The sequence below is a fragment of the Polypterus senegalus genome, chromosome 16 (assembly GCF_016835505.1).
Source record: "Polypterus senegalus isolate Bchr_013 chromosome 16, ASM1683550v1, whole genome shotgun sequence".
Lineage (NCBI taxonomy): Eukaryota > Metazoa > Chordata > Cladistia > Polypteriformes > Polypteridae > Polypterus > Polypterus senegalus.
Genome location: NC_053169.1, coordinates 50,206,675 through 50,225,158, shown reverse-complemented (window position 1 = coordinate 50,225,158; position 18,484 = coordinate 50,206,675). Strand labels below are relative to the sequence as shown.

General features: G+C 41.3%; 1 protein-coding gene across 1 annotated transcript in view; it reads left to right on the top strand.

Annotated features, from left to right (window-relative positions):
* The first annotated feature begins 7,800 nt into the window (after positions 1-7,800).
* The window catches only part of LOC120516843 (3-oxo-5-alpha-steroid 4-dehydrogenase 2-like), a 99,401-nt gene continuing 88,717 nt past the window's right edge, over positions 7,801-18,484 (top strand). The window contains exon 1 of the mRNA XM_039738801.1: positions 7,801-8,108. Within this exon, the coding sequence (XP_039594735.1) occupies positions 7,834-8,108 (275 nt within the window). The 5' untranslated portion in view covers positions 7,801-7,833. The remainder of the gene's footprint in view (positions 8,109-18,484) is intronic.

The window sequence follows — 18,484 nt, the reverse complement described above, 5'->3', positions numbered from 1 at the left end:
GTTACAAAAAGTAATAATCTAGTGGATTCATGGAGGAAGCACTGGGAAGCCTGAGTGGTAATTTCACTTAAGGCCCCAGTTTAGCTAGGGTCTGAACAAGTTAAATCTATATTTTAAGCAGTACCGACCAGTCTCTGTTCCCTCCTCTCTATCTAAAACACCATAACATGCTCTGCCTAACCAAGGCTCTTCCTTTCTTCTACACAACGGTCTGCTTGATGCTACTCGGTCAGGATTTAAATGGGGCCCTTTCACTGAGACCATTGTCGACATGTTATGGCTGACTTGAGCTTCCAACATGTCATCCATTCTCATCCTGTTAAATCTCTACTCTGCCTTTGACAAGGTCAACCACCAGATCCCCCCCGCCACCCTCCCTGACCTTGGCATCACTGGGATTGCCCTCCGGTAGACTGAATTCTATCAGTCAGGCAGGTACTGGCAAGTGTCCTGATGAGGAGAGATGCCAAAGGTACAGCAGAGAAGCACAGGAGTGCCCCAAGATCTTCATCGTGCCCCATGGTTTTTCTTATCAGTGTTAGATGGATGATATGCAACTGTATCAGAGTCAGAATCAGAATCACTTTTATTTGCCTGTACTTAATGTACAGGAATTTGACTTGGTAGATTTGGAGCTGCTTATACTGGAACATAACATCACCTACAAATAACATAAATAGCTTAAGTTAAAATGAAATTGAGGACCACACAGCATCAGTTAGAATCTGTCCATGTCTCTCTAATATTGCAGGTAGAATACAGGTGCACCATCTCCAGCTCAACCTGGCAAAGCAGACCTTCTTGCTATTCTAGCTCATCCATTCAGCATACCATCTCTGTTCATCTTGCCTCACCATCACTAACAACCTTGGAGCGATCGATGACCAGCTGTCCTTTGCTGACCATGTCACAGTGGTCTCTTGGTCTTGCAGATTTGTTTTGTGTAACATCAGCAAGATCAGACCGTTTCTGACAGAATATGCAGCACAACTCCTGGTGAAGGTTTTGATCTTGTGATGTCTGGACTACTGCAACTCTCCGCAGGCAAGGGGAGCAGCATGTGCCACCAAGTCACTGCAGAAGATGTACAATGCAATGGCAAATCTGTTGTTTAACAAGCCAAGGTGGGCACATGTCACTCCTCTTTTCAGATCACTACACTGGCTTCCTGTAGCAGTACACATCTTTAATGCTTGCTAACAGAATAGTCAATGGGTGAGCACCTATCTAAATGGAGACACTTCTGAGGCCCTATGTTCCATCTTGACCACAGTGTCTGCTTCTGCAGGACATCAAATTTCAATCCAGAATCTTTCCATGTGTAACTTCCATCTGGTGGAAGGAGCAGCCCACCACCACTTGAAATTTTAACTCCTGCAATCTGTTTAAGAAGACTCTTTTGTTAGATGAATTTCTGTCCCACTGAGATGTTAGATTTTTGTATCTTAGGAATTGTCACTTGAGAAGAGTTCAGAATAAAGTACTCACTGTGATCAGTTTTGTAGCCTTGTTCTGTAGCACTTGTTCCCAAACAGTCCCTGCAGACAGATGTATTCTTGATGAGGTTGACCAGTTTTGTAAGTCGCTTTGGATAAAAGCATCTGCTAGCTAACTGAATAAAAATAAGAAACACGTGGCTGACTTGCCTCTCTGAAGGTGCAGTAGATATTGTCTTTTCTTCATGCGCTGCCCTGTCTGTGCTATTTCCTGCATTGAGCAGAGTGCTGCTGAGATTGGCTCCAGCCCTATGTGACCCCACATTGGGTTAGGCAGGTGTGATGATGATGATGGAATGATTGATATTTACACATGACAGACCAGTTTGGTTTTGGCAAATGAATGAGTTGGGACTTTTTGTAATACATTTGGGGGGTGCAGATCATGATAGTTAGGATATAGCGGGTTGGATAATGGATGGATGGATCACGATTCATCCATTCTTTGTTCCCTCTGAAATGATTTTCAATCCTAGAGGCCAAAACTGATTCTGACTAATGTCCATATTGTATTTAACTTTCTTCATGTGTGGAATCACAGCCTGAAACTGACTCGATTCTGAACTCGCCCATCAGTCCTTCATGCTTAGCTGAGATACTCACCTCTAATTTTGACTTGTTTAAGCAATCATAAAGGATTTGCCAGTGGGTATCTGCTACAGCATGCTGGGAAAATACTAACAGGAAGTTTAAGGGGTCAAATAATGACTTAATACATGTGTAAGGCACAATTAAAAAGTGAAAGGATAATGAAATTCAATGATCTTATCTCTTGATGAGCTGTATGCACAGCAGCCAAACTCAGGCTTCAGTGTTTTTCATTAAAGGTTTTTCATTAAATTGTGATAGAAACTATAAAGAGTAAAAACCTGTAACGCCATATGACTTCTTAATGCTCATGACTTCGAGCACCACTGGCTTTCCAGTCCTTATCACGGCTCTCATTATAATCACATGCAGTGCCGTGCAAAAGTTTGGAAACCCCTGGCCAAATTTCATAATTGGCTCTTCACTTGTGATGATCAGTTTTGTACCTTTGTCCTGTAACACTTGTTTCCCCAGAATGATTATGTTGACCTCTTTTGTAAGTCACTTTGGATGAAAGCATCTATTAACCTCCTTAGAATTAGACCCGATCGTCACTGAGGCTGTGAAAACAGTGCTAAAAGCGTTAGTCCTGAGTGTCACTTGGGCAACTGTATAGATGCGTCTCGCATAAGCGTTAAACCCAAGGTTTACTCCAGATTACAAAAGTGTTATCAACTTTAGTCCTGAGCATTACTTGGGCAACGGTGCAGACACACCTTCTCCTAGGCTCGTCATAGCGTTTCATAAGAAACGTTTTTCAGCATCCCAGGTGTTGCACGCTCTCTCGACAGTGATACATTATTTTATTAATTTTATTGTAATCATTCCATACAAATAGATCAAATGTTACAAAAAATAGGATTGAATACAAGTCGCCCCGACCCCTGAGAGAGAGAGCATGGCCAGCAGAGTGAAACTTAAGCCTTGTAAAATACCTAAATTGATGAGTTTAACAGGGCAATAGAGATGAATAGAGAAGAAAAAGAAATGCGGAGAGAATTACTTCCTCTGTACTTTAAAAGCTTATTCTAAAATATTATTGATTAGATCCTGCCAGGTTTTGAAAAAAGTTCTGTACAGATCCTCTAACTGAGTATTTGATTTTTTCCAATTTCAAATAGTATAAAACATCAGTTTCCCACTGACTTAAAAGAGGAGAGTTAGGATTCTTCCAGTTTAATAAAATGAAAATGTGAATAGTTTAGTGAATGCAATCACAGTTTGCTTGTTTGAGAATGATGACAGATGGCGCAGAAGAGTCAGCTAATAAATAAATCAGAAAGTGTAATGATGAGTAGTACAAGGCCATTGCAGTGTAAATAAATGGATTGCTTCACACCTAACAAGACAGGTAGTGGAGAAATGCCAAGGTTGAAGGTGCAATAAATCTTCTGTGTGGCACATGACCTTGAGGCACTCATTTCACTTGTCTGCATTTCTAATGCACACCAGTCCTGTTTATCTGTGCGCATAAAACACAGTGAAGCGTCATTGGTGGTGAAGATACTTTATGAAGTTACGACAATTGCTGGTTAGGTGGCGAGTTCTATTGAGATGAATGATGAGGGCTGTGTCCAAAATATTCTTACAGATACAGTCAGGCAGCATGCTAACGGTCAAGTAGGGGTGTCCCAGTACTAAATAAAACGATACTTTGTGGGAGCGAGAAGACTACCTGGCTTCAGAGGTCTCACTGGCACACCTATTACAAAGCTGAATTAACTCCTATAATTCTAAAGTACCGTATATACTCGTGTATAAGTCGGGTCTTGAAACCCAAAAATTCAAACATAAAATCAGACACCGACTTGTATGCCTGTTCAAAAATATGACTCTTACATTTTTGTTCCTTACTCCAATCTTGCACCAGTTTCTCAGACACATCAAATTTTGTTGCAGCAGTGCTGTTGCCAATTTCTTTTGCCACTTCAACAACTTTTAATTTAAAACCAGCTTTATATTTTCTTCTGATCAAACGCTCCATCGTAGACAAGGGATGCTCTTACAATAAAGGTGTATGAGGGTGCGAGATACAAAAAACACAAAACAGTGCAAATGTCGCTTTGGAATAGTTCGGGTATTACCACGTGGTCACGTAGACACAATACAAAGGAAAAAAAAGGCCGTGTGCTCCGTGGTTACTCTCTCAGGTGGGCGTTAGCATATCATAATCTCTTGGACCAAGAGCGTGAGTTTTGTACATTTGACTTATACAACCGTCATTATAAAATACCAGAAATTATACAGTAAAATCAAGCCCCGACTTATCCGCAGGAAAACCAAAACGTGAGTATATACAGTAACTCTTAAAAGTGTAAATATGGAATGATTGGACCCATATAGACTCACTGAACAAATTACTAGGACCACCAGCACACCATCACATGTGGCAATGCATAAAATTCTGCAGATACAGGTCAGAACCTGAAGTTCATGTTCACATCAACCACCAGAATTGGGGACAAATGCGATCTCAGTGATTTGGACTGTGCTGTGACTGATGGTGCCAGACGGGCTGGTTGGAATATTTCTTTAACTGCTGATCTCCTTAGATTTCGAGAGTTTACTCAGAATGGTGCAAGAAATAAAATACATAAATAAATAAATAAAATAAAAAACATCCAGCGAGTGACAGTTCTGCAGACTGAAACATGTTGTTAATGCGAGAGGTCAGAGGAGGACAGCCAGACTGGGTCAAACTGACAGAACATCTACAGTAACTACGATAACCAGCCTGTACAACTGTGGGGTGCAGAAAATCATCTCAGAATGCACGACATATCAAACCGTGAGGTGGATGGGCTGCCACAGGAGAAGATCACGTCAGGTTCCACTCCTGCCAGCCAAAGACAAAAAGCTAAAACTGCCATGGGCTCAGGCTCACCACAACTCGACAGCTAAAGATTGGAAAAATGGAGCCTGGTCTGATGAATCTCAATTTCTGTTGAGAAAAACAGATGGTGGGCTCCTAAAAAATGAACCCATGCACCTAACCTGCCTTGTGTTAACAGTCCAGGCTGGTTGTGGTTGTGTAACTGTGTGGAGAATGCTTTCTTGTCACACTTTGTTAATGCCAATCAATCATTGCTTGAATGCCACAACCAATTTAAGTGTTGTTGCTGACCAAGTGCTTACCCATCTTCTAATGGCTACTACCAGCATAATAAAGCACCACAACACAAAGCAAAAGTCACTTCAAACTTGTTTCATGAACATGACAAGGAGTGTCAGAGTTCTTTGGTGGCCTTGCCAGTCAGGACACCTTTGGGATGAGGCAGACTGGCAGCATGAACGTGCCGCTGTGAAATCTGCAGAAACTGCGGGATACAATCATGTCAGCATGGACCAGAATCTCAAAGGAATGTTTCCAAAAACTTGTGGAATCCATGCCATGAAGACTTGAGGCTGCTTTTCCAGTATTGGTAATGGTGGTCCTAAGAATTTGCTCAGTGAGTGTATACACTTAGTGTTCATTTAACACTAGTACTTTTACTTTGCATAGTTTAATGTCAATATCAAAGTCAATTTGTTTATATGGCACATTTGAAAACACAGGTGAAAGATCGATCACCCCTCAGCTTTAACCTCGTGCACGGAGTGGCAAGCAAGAGCTGGCTGGAAGATCTAAGGGCACGGATAAGAGTATAGGGTACTAAAAGATGCAAGAGCACATCCATTAAGAGCCTTAGAAACTGACATTAAAATTTTAAATTCAATATGATAACGAATGGGAAGCCAGTGTAGGGCAGCCAATACTGGCAAAATGTGGTCACGTTTACGAGTACCAGTGAGAAACCTAGCAGCAACATTCAGGATCAGCTGCAGTCGAGAAGGGGCTTTCTAACTAATTCCATAATATAAGGAATTGCAGTAATCGAGTCTTGAGGATATAAAATCATGAATGACATTCTCCAAATTAATGAAAAGGGTTTCAGCCCAGCCAAAGATCGCAGTTGATAAAAACTCAGAGGAAAGGCAGCATTAAGTTGCTTCTCATAATTAAAGCACTCATCCATTAAAAAACCCAGGTTTTTAGTAAGATTTCTACGGTAGATCGAGGAAGAAGCAAGCATTGTGTCAATAGTGTTGAGAACCTTAGGAGGTTGAAAGACAACAATATCAGTCTTACCTTCATTCAGTGTGAGAAAATTTAAAGCTGCAGTAGCTTAAGCAGTTAACACAAGAAGTGAGAGTTGATTTAGGGGCTTTACAGGCAAGTGGTCATATTGTAGTGACTCGAAGGTGTGAGACACCAAGGATTGGACTTAGCACTCTACGTGGTAGCTGACCCTTAGGAGGACAGTTCAGCGGCTGTACCGCTACCTCCATCATCAGCTGCTCCTCTACACCGTACAGTCCTTCTGTGACTCCATGCACTCTTGCTTGTCTTATCCCTGTGCCTGGGCATACACGCTGCCAGCCTCTCAGGATGAGAACCCCAGGTGGCATAGATATCACATCACATTTGAGTACACATGCCTCAATGTTCTTCTGCAGTTTAGCATTTGCTTTGATTACCTATTATCTTTAAACTAACAAAAAGGTTGAGGACCCCTGGCCTAAAGATATCACGTGACACTTGATCACACGTGCCCCAATGTTCTTCTGTAGTTAAGTATTTGCGTTGTTCGGCAGGTCTACTATTATCCACAATCAATTCTTTTATGGCCTATACCAATGAAAAAAGGTTGAGAACCCCTGGCCTAGAGATATCACACAACATCTGATCACACGTACCCCAATTTTCTTCTGTAGTTAAGCTTTTCCATTGATTAGTAGGTGTACTAATATTTATAATCAATTCTTGTGGTGCCTATACCAATAAAAAGGTTGAGAACCCCAGGTGGCATAGATATCACATCACATTCGAGTACACGTACCCCAATTTTCTGTAGTAGTTTAGCATTTGCTTGATTAGCTATTATCTTTAAACTAACAAAAAGGTTGAGAACCCCTGGCCTAAAGATCATTTGATTACACGTGCCCCAATTTTCTTCTGTAATTAAGCATTTGCAATGATTGCAGGTCCACCGTTTTCTGCAGACCCAGCCAAGATCAGTGCTCTCATTCACAATATTAGATTTATATTAGTAGGAGGCCCTGAAAAGATATTACAACATTTCGGGGGCAGACTTTTCATATAATGTTTGGGAACCCCTGTTTAAAAGCACAATGGGGAAACAAGATTAGTCAAGCAATATATGATTTAGTTAACCCTGAGCAAAAATCTAAAAGAGATCCTATCCAGGATTTGGAAAGCTGCCATCTTTTAACTACACCCAATTTCCGTCTAATGAAAATAACAAAAACCTTTGCCAATTCATTTCTCGATTTTCTTAGGAGATGGAACTTGTAGGCTAACTGCTTAAAGAATGCCAGAGGGTAACATTCTTTGAAATGAGTCTTCAGTGAGCAGATTACACAATGTAACGTTTGAATCAGGAGCACATGTGTGTTTGCCACTTTTGACCTGCTAATTTAAACAAACTGAAGGAAGTCTGCAGAAGACTCAGAAAAGAAAGTAGTGTGACGATTTCTTGCCACCCACCTGCCTACCCCTAGGCGCTCCACATGCTCCTTACTGCTAGTCAGTCGGACTCAGGTTACAGCCTTCCAGGGAAGCTTCTTGAGGTGGGGTATGCATAAATTATGGAAATGAGCAGGACTACATTTTCCTGATAGGCTACTTAATCCCCAGGATTTAGCTCACAGCTCCTGGAGCCGCTTCATTCATCGTCTTCCAGAAAGAATGAAGTGCAATGAGCTCATGATCAATTTCATTACTGGAGTCCTGCTTCTTGGTGGAGTTCAATACTTCATAAGGCAGTTGTCTGTACATGTAAATTATGGACGCTACGTGGATACCCAAAGGGCATTTCCTATGGTGCCAGCTAAGGCTGCTTGGTTTATACAGGAGCTGCCATCATTTCTTGTGCCATTCCTTCTGTGGTACAACTTGGATGGAGATAGCAGCGCAGCAAACAACTTCCTCTTGTCGATGTTTGGTGGCCATTATTTCCAGAGGTATGTTGGTCTTCAAATTAATATCTTGGTAAGAGGCCAGTAACTGGGAAGCAATATTCTGAACTAATCAATCTGGTGAGGATAAACCTCCTTCTATTAAAATATAACCATTGACCTAGCTAGTGAGATTACATTTTAAATGACCTAGAGAGTGCTGGCGAGGAGCATGAAATGATGGGGCTGATGAGGCAGACAGATAAGCTCACAAGTGTCCGATGCTCATCATCTTATTATCATTTTATTGTGATGGCACTTATGATTTGGGGGGCTGACTGTGTCTTATTAACGTCTAAAACTTCTCGCCCTTCCTTGCTATTCACCATTCTCTGGGCTTTAATGTGCCACATTTAGCTTACGTATTTAGAATTTAAAAGTTTTTATTATCATTATGCCATGAATAATGAAATTACAGAGCAGCTACCCTTTCACATGCAACAAGAAACAATCAATCATTTAAACAGTAACTACAAAAGTACTACATATAAAACTGCTATATTAAAAATACTAATAATGTAAAATACTGCACATAGTAAAAAAAGAGTACAAATTGCACTCGACTGTAATTATTACTCAGACGATTGTTGCACATCCAGAGAAGAGGTGAGCACGTGTGACAGAGAGAGAAGAAGAGAGAAAAGAAAGAAGGACAGAGACAGTGAGAGATGGTCAGTGCATGTTGAGATTCAATGTTGTTACGGCTCTGGGAAAGAAGCTGTCCCTGAGTCTGTTCGTCTTTGATTAGATGGACCCGTAGGTCCCATCAGTGGGTAACAGGTCAAACAGAGTGAAAACCAGGATAGGAGGGGTCCATCAAAATAGTTTTTGCCCTGCCAAGGTGCCGGGAAGTATACAAGTCTTGTAGGGAGGGCAGTGAGCAGCCGACAATCTTCTGAGCTGCATTGATGAGATGCCGAAGCCCCGTCTTGTCTGCTGCAGGACAGCTTCTGTACCACACTGCGATACAGAATTTCAGTACGCTCTCTACGGTGGAGGGTAGTAAAAGCACACCAGCAGCTTTTGACCCAGATTGTTCTTCCTAAGGAAGTGACGTCACTGCTTTGCCTTTTTAATGACCGCTTTGGTGTTTGCAGTCCAACATAGGTTAGCTCAGATGAAGGTACCCAAGAATTTGAAGGCTGGCACCCTCTCCACACAACCACCATTGATGTAGAGCGGGGCCAGGTCTGCGCTGTTTTTCCTGAAGTCACAGATGATTTCCTTTGTTGTCATGGTGTTCAAGGTCAAGTTTTTTACTGAGCTCCAAGCTGATAATTTCGGCATCTCCTCTCTGTGGGCAGGCTTGCTCCCCACTGAGATGTAGTGTTGATGATGGTGTTATTAGAGTCGACTGAACTGCAGTTTTGGGTGTAGAGGGCAAACAGCAGTGGACTCAGCACACAGCCTTGAGGAGAAATGGTGCCGAGTAAGTGAGTTGAGGAAAGAATGGGGGCCAAGTTTCACCGTCTCAGGGCAAGTCCATTGTCCAAGTGCAGAAGAGGAGAGAGAGAGAGAGAGAGTCCTTGGTTAGACAGTTTACTGACTAGAACATCTGGAATAATTGTATTAAAAGCTAACCTACAGTCGATAAAGAGCATTATGGCACAGGTCCCTGGTGTTCTAGGTGGCTCAGTGCAGTGTGGAGAGCTATGGCTATGGCCTCCTCAGTGGACCAGTTTACTCTGTAAGCAATCTGGTGTGTATCAGAAGTGGGATGGGAGGGAGGGAGACAGGCTTTGATATACTGTATTGTGAAACTAACCTCTTCATGACATGACATGTAAGTGCTATTTCTAAGAATGCTTAAAGTATTTGGTGCAGTTTAGTTTAGCTCAGTCCCATTATAATCAAGGCGTCTTTTAATCGACTGGTACAGCTCACTAAGTGGAGCACTATTTAAAATAAGCACTTCATAGAAAAAGAAAATAATTTGCATATCTTTGTTTTGTGGACGCTTTTACTCCAGATTTCCTGACAAAATTAGAGCAAGCTAAAACACATTTATTTGGTTAGCTGACTATTTACAGACAGTGTAGTTACCCCAGAGGGCGGCTGGGAATCCTGCCCAGGATGAAACTAAAATCCTTACCTGGCTGGAATGCCATAATGGAAGGATGGACTAAATGAGGGACGCCTGATGATTTCTGTACTGGATGGGATGCCCAAAAAATACAAGGACTTGCAATAGAGGATGGCAGGGAGCAATTCATCCCCCGCTTTCAGAGGTGGCAGTGTCCCTTATATACTGTAAAGTCCCAGCTGGGACACCTGCAGGGCCGCATGGGAGATGGAGTCCGGAGGAGCAGCCCTGTAGTGGTTCCTGTCGGACAATAGAGGGCGCTGCCAGGGGAGGATCTCTCTGGCTTTCTTATGACCCGGAAGTGCTTCCAACTGGGTCCACAGTAAAAGAGACCACACTGCCTTGTCCAGGTGAGTTGAAGCTGGGAGGAAGGAAGGCAAAACTCAACTGGAGGAGGGCAGTGCAGTGGAGAGAGGAGAGGTGATTGAAGGAGAGACCACTTATGTTAGTGCTTGCGTTTACAAGGTATTTTGTAATAAAACACTTATTTGTTTGAACCCAGGACTGTCTTGGTGTGTTCGTATTGGGGTTTAGGGCTCTCTGGCACCCCCTTGCCTTCACAATAGATAGATATATAGATAGATAGATAGATGCTTCTTTAATAACAAGGAATTACAAGAAATTACAAGAAATTTGATGAATGAGAAGAGACCATTCAGTCCATCAATCCCATTTGTTTAGCTAGTAGCTAAACTGTACCCAACCTAATGGCGTTAGACAGAAATTCACCAAAAAAGAGTCTTCAACTGTGTCTCCAACACACGGAGGGAGCTAGCAGCTCATATGGAGGTTGGCTGCTCGTTTCACCAGTTGAGTGTTACATATGAACAGAGTCTGGACTGAGATTTGAAGCCACGCAAAGGAGGCATCGCCAAACGCCATTCATATACATAGTTGTGCGTGACATGACAATGCAAAATGAACAGGAATGACAGCCAAGAATTTCAGAACTGCAGTTAACCTTATCTTGTGTGGCCTTCATTTGCACTTGTGTTGCTTTTGTCAAATGTGTTGTGTGGGTTCTTTGTGTGAAACTATGATGATGGTGAGATTGAATGGTAGTTTTAAAGAGGATGTCTATACAAAAAACATTTAAAATCAAACAAAACAGACCGCATTCCTAACCAAGGAACAAGATTATAGAATTTTAACAGAATTCTTTGTACAATATGCCCTGACAGATTGAAACACAAGATAAGCGACACCATGCCCTGTGTGTCCAGGTCGAGGAGTAAACACTCACACACCGTGGTATTGGGTCAAAGGGTCCAGGACAACGACATGAAGATTAGGCTTAACTGACTGGAGCCAGGAGCAGCGGTGGGTGATACATACACTGCTCCGGTCTCCACCCACAGACCAAAGACATGGAGATTAGGTGGATTGGCGACGTTAAATTGGCCAGGTGTGTGTGTGTGTGTGTGTGTTTCAGCCCTGTGATGGACTGGCACTGTGTCCAAGGTTTGTTCCTGCCTTGCACCCTATGCTAGCTTGGGATTTCAATCCAATTAAGCAGGACTCCCATATGCTGAAGAGAAAACTTAAGGGGACAAGCCCCCGAAACAAGCAGGAGCTGAAGATGGCTGCATGACAGGCTTGGCAGAGCATCACCTGAAAAGACCCTCAGTACCTGCTGATATCTTTGAATCACACACTTCAAGCAGTCATTGCATGTCAGCGATATACGACAAAGAACTAAATATGATAATGGCTTTAATAGACCTGCCATTGCTGTATCTAAATACTATGGTGTCCTGAAATTTATTTATTATGTGTGAGTGAGTGAGTGTGTGTGTTTCAGCCCTGTGATGGACTGGCACAGTGTCCAAGGTTTGTTCCTGCCTTGCACCCTATGCTAGCTGGGTTAGGCTCTGGAACCCCTCATGATCCTGTTCAGGACTAAGCAAGTTAGAAATACAAAAATATATCAAATATAATTTGAAAATATATATCACTAGCTCTTTGAATATATTTTAAAATATGTTATAAAATACTTAATATATTACAAAATCTTGCAGTACAACGGAAACGTTGTCATTTTTGCATATTTACCAAAATATACAAATATTTTTTCTTAAAACACTTGGAATGATATACTGCAAAATATATTTTAGAACTATCACAATATACTTTTAAATATACTGGAAACTCATTATAATATACTGTACAATATACAGTACTTTAGCAGCAGGAATGGGTCTTTACATACATTTCATTCACGCCATGTAGATGGGCACCATAATGTTTGGAACAATTGGTGTCACAGGAGTTTGTGACTCCTCAGGTGGGTTTCATTGCTTCATAAGATACCTCGGCCTGCTTCTACCCTTTGGAGTCCGTAGTTGCTATTGTTCAATATGAAGACAAGAACTGTGCCATTGAAAGTCAAAGAAGCCATTATGAGGCTGAAAAACAAGACTCAAACCATTGAGGCCATTGGAAAAACCTTAGGATGACTGAAATCAACTGTGTGGAATATCATGAAGAAGAAAGAACACACTGGTGAGCTCAGTAATCACAAAGGGACTGGTAGGCCAAGGAAGACCTCCACTGCTGATGACAAGAATCTTCACTATGGTCAAGAAAAAGCCCCAAACGCCTGTCTGACAGATCATGCACAGTCTTCAGTGGGGCAGATGTGTGTGTTTTAGAGACGACTATCAGCAGAAGACTTCATGAACAGAAACACAGAGGCCACACTGCAAGATGCTGACCATTAGTTAGCCACAATAGCAGGATGGCCAGATTACAGTTTGTAAAAAAGGATATCAAAGAGCCTGCAGAATACTGGGAAGACAGACAAGACAAAGATGAACCTGATCAGAGTGATGGCAAGAGCAAAGTGTGGAGACCAAAAGGAACTGCCCAAGATCCAAAGCAGACCACCTCAATACAATACAATACAATACAATACAATTTTTATTTATAGAGCACAATTTAAAAACAACCGAGGTTGACCAAAGTGCTTTACAACACTATTAATAAATACACAATAAAACAGACACAAATTATAAAACATGATATCACACAAGCTGTAAACACAGGCAAAGTTCCTAAGGCCAAAAACACAGAACAATAGTTCAAGAGATGTTGAACGCCAAGGAAAATAGATACATTTTAAGAGTGGACTTAAAAACAGACAAGGTTGGAGCAGTTCTAATGTGAAACGGGAGATCATTCCATAACTTTGGACCAACAACAGAAAAGGCACGGTCACCTCTGGTTTTTAGTCTTGACCTAGGCACTTGCAACAAATTAAGATTAGTAGATCTGAGTGATCTTGATGGAATGTAAGGCTGTAACAAATCAGTTAAGTACTGTGGGGCCAGACTATGTAAAGATTTAAAAACAAACATTAGGATTTTGTAATCAATTCTATATTTAACTGGCAGCCAATGAAGTGAAATTAAAACCGCGTAATATTCTCGTATTTGCACTTTCCTGTGAGAAGCCGGGCTGCTGCATTTTGGACTAACTGCAATCGAGAGATACAAGACTGAGAGACACCGACATATAAAGAATTGCAGTAGTCAAGCCGAGATGTTACAAATGCATGCATAGCTATTTCAAGCTTCTTTAGAGATAGAAATGGCTTTACTTTTGAAAGAAGGCGAATATGGTAAAAACAAGACTTAACCACTGTACTTATCTGCTTATCAAATTTGAGGTTACTGTCAAACAAAACACCCAGATTTCTGACACATGAGGTACTGTACGGTGATAGAGATGTACTTTTAAAATCATATACGCATTGATCAGTGGGACCAAACACTATGAATTCAGTTTTACTCTCATTGAGGCTCAAAAAGTTTGTTGCCAGCCAAAGTTTTAGCTCCTCCAAACAATCCAAAATAGGCTTAAAGGCATTCTTATTTCCACGCTTTAAAGGAATATAAATCTGAGTATCATCTGCATACAGATGGAAAGAGACCCCATATTTACTAAAGATAAACCCTAATGGAAGCAGATAAAGAGAGAACAACGCTGGACCCAGAATCGATCCCTGAGGTACACCAGATCTTAACTGTATCTCAGAAGAGAAATGGTGCCCAATATTGACCACAAACCTCCTATCAGAAAGATATGACCTAAACCATTGTAATACTATGCCCCGTAAACCAACGCACGTTTCAAGACGTGAAATTAGAACGTTATGATTGACCAGATCAAAGGCAGAGCTGAGGTCTAACAAAACCAAAGCCATAAACTGGCCAGAGTCCGTAGTCAACATGACATCATTTAAAACTCGTAAGAGGGCGGACTCCGTGCTATGGCAAGATTTAAAACCAAATAGAATTATAAGATAAATGTGACTGAAGTTGGTTTAAAACAACTCTCTCAAGGATTTTAGATAAAAAAGGCAGATTTGAAATGGGACGAAAATTAGACAGCAGTGTGGAATCAAGATTTGTTTTTTTAAGATGAGGTCTCACTGTAGCAAGTTTGAAATCATGGGGAACAGTACCAGTTTGGAGACACTTGTTAATAACAGACAGCAGATCAGGGCCAACAGTGTCAATAATCTGCCTGAGAAAGCGTGGTGGAATAACATCCTGGGGACACATTGTGGATTTCAAACTAGACATAGTCCTAATCAAGGTGTTCAGGTTCACAGACTCAAATCCAGACCACATAGAACCAGAATATGGAGCTTCAACCAATTTATAAGAAGACATTGACAATGTAGCTGTTATTTCAGAGATCTTATCATTAAAATAAACAGCAAAATTCTCACATAGAGTATCAGATACCTCAGGAAAAAGATTAACTTTTGGATGAAGTGCAGTCTCAATAGTAGAAAATAAAATATTTGGCTTATAGCTGTTTTGTGTTATTAACTCTGAGAAATATTTACACTTTGCTGCCTTAGCAGCTCGCTGAAAGGCAGAAAGAGAATCCCGTAGGATTTCATACGAAACTTGTAATTTGTCTTTTTTCCACTTTCGTTCTGCCTTTCTACAAGCCTGTCTAAGGGAACGAGTGGTATCATTATGCCAAAATACTGAATTTTGCTTACGTTTTTTCACCCTTAATGGTGCGATAGAATTTAAGATATTTAAACAATTATTATTAAAATTACTAAGATGTTCATTTGCATCCAAGCAACAAGTGAGAGAGTCCATAACCTGAGTAGCACTTAATAGTTCATACTTCGAAGAGAATTCTTCTCTTGAGCGATCCGTCCAGCATAACAGTGATGATTGGCTTGGGTTATTTCCGTCGAACAACATAGAAAACCGAATAGGCAGATGGTCAGATATACCAGCGTCCATGATCTTTATATCAAACAGTGACAGACCACGAGATAGGATCAAATCCAATGTATGTCCCTGAGCATGAGTAGGTCCAGTCACCCATTGCACAAAATCAAAGGAATCAATTATACTAAGAAAATCCTTTGAAAATGGTTTAGAGCCACAACACACATGGATATTAAAATCTCCCAGTATTAAAATCCTGTCATAACTAAAGACAATTTCACCCAGAAATTGAGCAAATTCATTAAGAAAATCCTTATTAACATTGGGTGGTCGATAGATGACAGCAAAAACAACAGGGTTCACTAGAGAAAGTTGAAACAACAGAACTTCAAAACAATTATGAGGCCCAGTTGACAGTCGGCTACAGAGATACGAGTTTTTGAACACTGTAGCCAAGCCCCCACCACGGCCAGATAACCGAGGTGAATTTAAAAAGCTACAGCCCGGGGGCAGGAGTTCGGTGAAGGGACTTAAATCACCAGGTTTAATCCAAGTTTCGGTAATACATAAAGCATCCAGAGCATGTAAAGTAAAAAAGTCATTTAAGATAAAAGTCTTATTTACCAGCGAGCGTGCGTTGATTAAAGCCACATGAAACGGCAACTCACCCTGGGGTTGTGTGGAACTACGAATCGGTCGAAGATTAGACTCATTTACTCCACCACGACGAACACGCGGAGGAAAACGGCGCAAAGAAACAAGGCTGGGGACAACTGGTCGAAGCCAACGATACGATGCATCCAGCGAACGCCAATGAAGACGTAACCCGCGGATCATCCCAGTCCCGACAGACAGCAGGCAAGCAGAAGATCTCAAACGAGCTGCGACTCCACCTCGCTTTCCGCGTTTCCTCCTTCGCTTCCTTTTCCAGGGTAAGTCAGTAAGATGCCGACACTGGCAAACAGGGAAAATGCAGGAATGAGTGGGCCGCGGAAAGGGACAAGGCGCACAAGCGTCAATCCTAGATGACGCGCAAGTGTCGGTCCTAGCTGTTTCAAAAGCCACTCGAATGTTCAGAAGTGTTTGGCGGTCATAGACCAACGCCGTTTCACAGCTAGTAGTTAAAATAGACAAAAATAAAAACATAAGCACTAAAAACAACAGAGACAGAGAGAGCGAAAAATGGCATGCCAGATACAACGGCGCCATGCTGCCTCACAGTTAGGAGACCCGGGTTCTCATCTGTTAAACACCGTGGTCAGGGTGTTATGGCTTGAGCATGTATGGTGACCAAAGGACCTGGCACACTTCCCTTCACTGATGATGTAACTGCTGATGGTAGCAGCAAAATGAATTCTGAGGTGTGTAGAAACATCTGATCTGCTCAAGTTCAGGAAACACCTCCAAACTCATTAAACGGCGCTTCATCCTACAACAAGATAATGAGCCAAACATACCTGTAAGGCAACACAGAAGTTTTTCAAAGCTAAAAAATGGAAAATTCATGAATGGCCAAGCCAGTCACCCGATTTCAATCCAATTAAGCAGGACTCCCATATGCTGAAGAGAAAACTTAAGGGGACAAGCCCCCGAAACAAGCAGGAGCTGAAGATGGCTGCATGACAGGCTTGGCAGAGCATCACCTGAAAAGACCCTCAGTACCTGCTGATATCTTTGAATCACACACTTCAAGCAGTCATTGCATGTCAGCGATATACGACAAAGAACTAAATATGATAATGGCTTTAATAGACCTGCCATTGCTGTATCTAAATACTATGGTGTCCTGAAATGGGGGGACCGTGTAGAAAAAGTGTTGCATGACCGAAATGTCTGCAAATGCCCTTAAATGAAAGTCTGCAATGTGCACTTTAATCACAACGTCTGAATTGTTTAATTTGTGATTTTAAACTGTGGAGCAGTGGGGTGAATGAAGGCGAGATGTGTCTTTGTCCCAAATACGATGGAGGGCACAGTATGTTCAATACCAAATCACACCTTGACTCCGCACAGATAACTAACCTTTTATTAACTGAGTACAAGTAAGCACTCTAAATTGAAGCCTACTGTACATATGCTGGTGCGGTGACTGATATGAGCAACTTTTAATGAGTTCTAGGGAGTTCAAAATAAATTAGAAGCATTGGGAAGACCGTATGCAGCTTTCTCCAGTTAAAAAGGTAAAACATGAATGATCTGCTGTGTATCTGGACACACAGTATGGCTTATATGCCCCATATTTTTGGAAATTAGATCATTACAATATATTAAGGGAAATATGCTAATATTTCAGATATATACTTAAGATATGTTACACTATACTGAAAGACATATCCAAGCATACTTTGGGTATATTGCAAGATATTTCAATTTCTAAGGGCCCACAGAGATCCAGCGTCCCACATGTGTTTGCTGCACCCAGACATTGTTTTTGTGGAGTTTGCATGTTCTCCCTTCCACATCCCTAAAGACATAAGTTAGGCTAATCCATGATTTCAAATTATTGCTGCTGGATAGGCTTCTGCCACCTGCAACCCTGAACTGTCTTAAGCAAGTGTGACAATGTTCCAGTAAGTACTTTGTAATGGTGGTCCCTGGGTAATTAATTTCTTTCTGGAATGAACATTACATTATCAGTCATTATCATAGCTCATTATGAGTCAGTGCTGTGCAATGCATGTGATTGCATGTCAGATAAAAATCCACTGAATGTAGTTAACAGTCAAGTAAAATAGCCAATAAGTCAAAATTTCATTAAATTAAACAACCATAAGGGCAGAAATTTGGGGCTAAGAGTAAGCAAAGTCAGGATTAAGGGCCGCTAGTTCAAAGTAGGACCAGCAATTGCCGGTGGTACATAAAATAAGCATAAGTCTTTGTTAAAAGTGTTTAAAGCATTCAGCATAGTATGTAAGGCGCTATATAAAAATAAAACCATATTGTGAAAGATGTCGTATTGGCACTCACCATGACAGACACAACTCAAAGACTGCAACTTATAACATTAGCAACCAAGCACCTTTCATAACAAATGATGACTTTATAGGTCAAGAGAAAGAAAGAAGGGCCAGCAAGGTCTTACAGGTAGGTGGTCACAT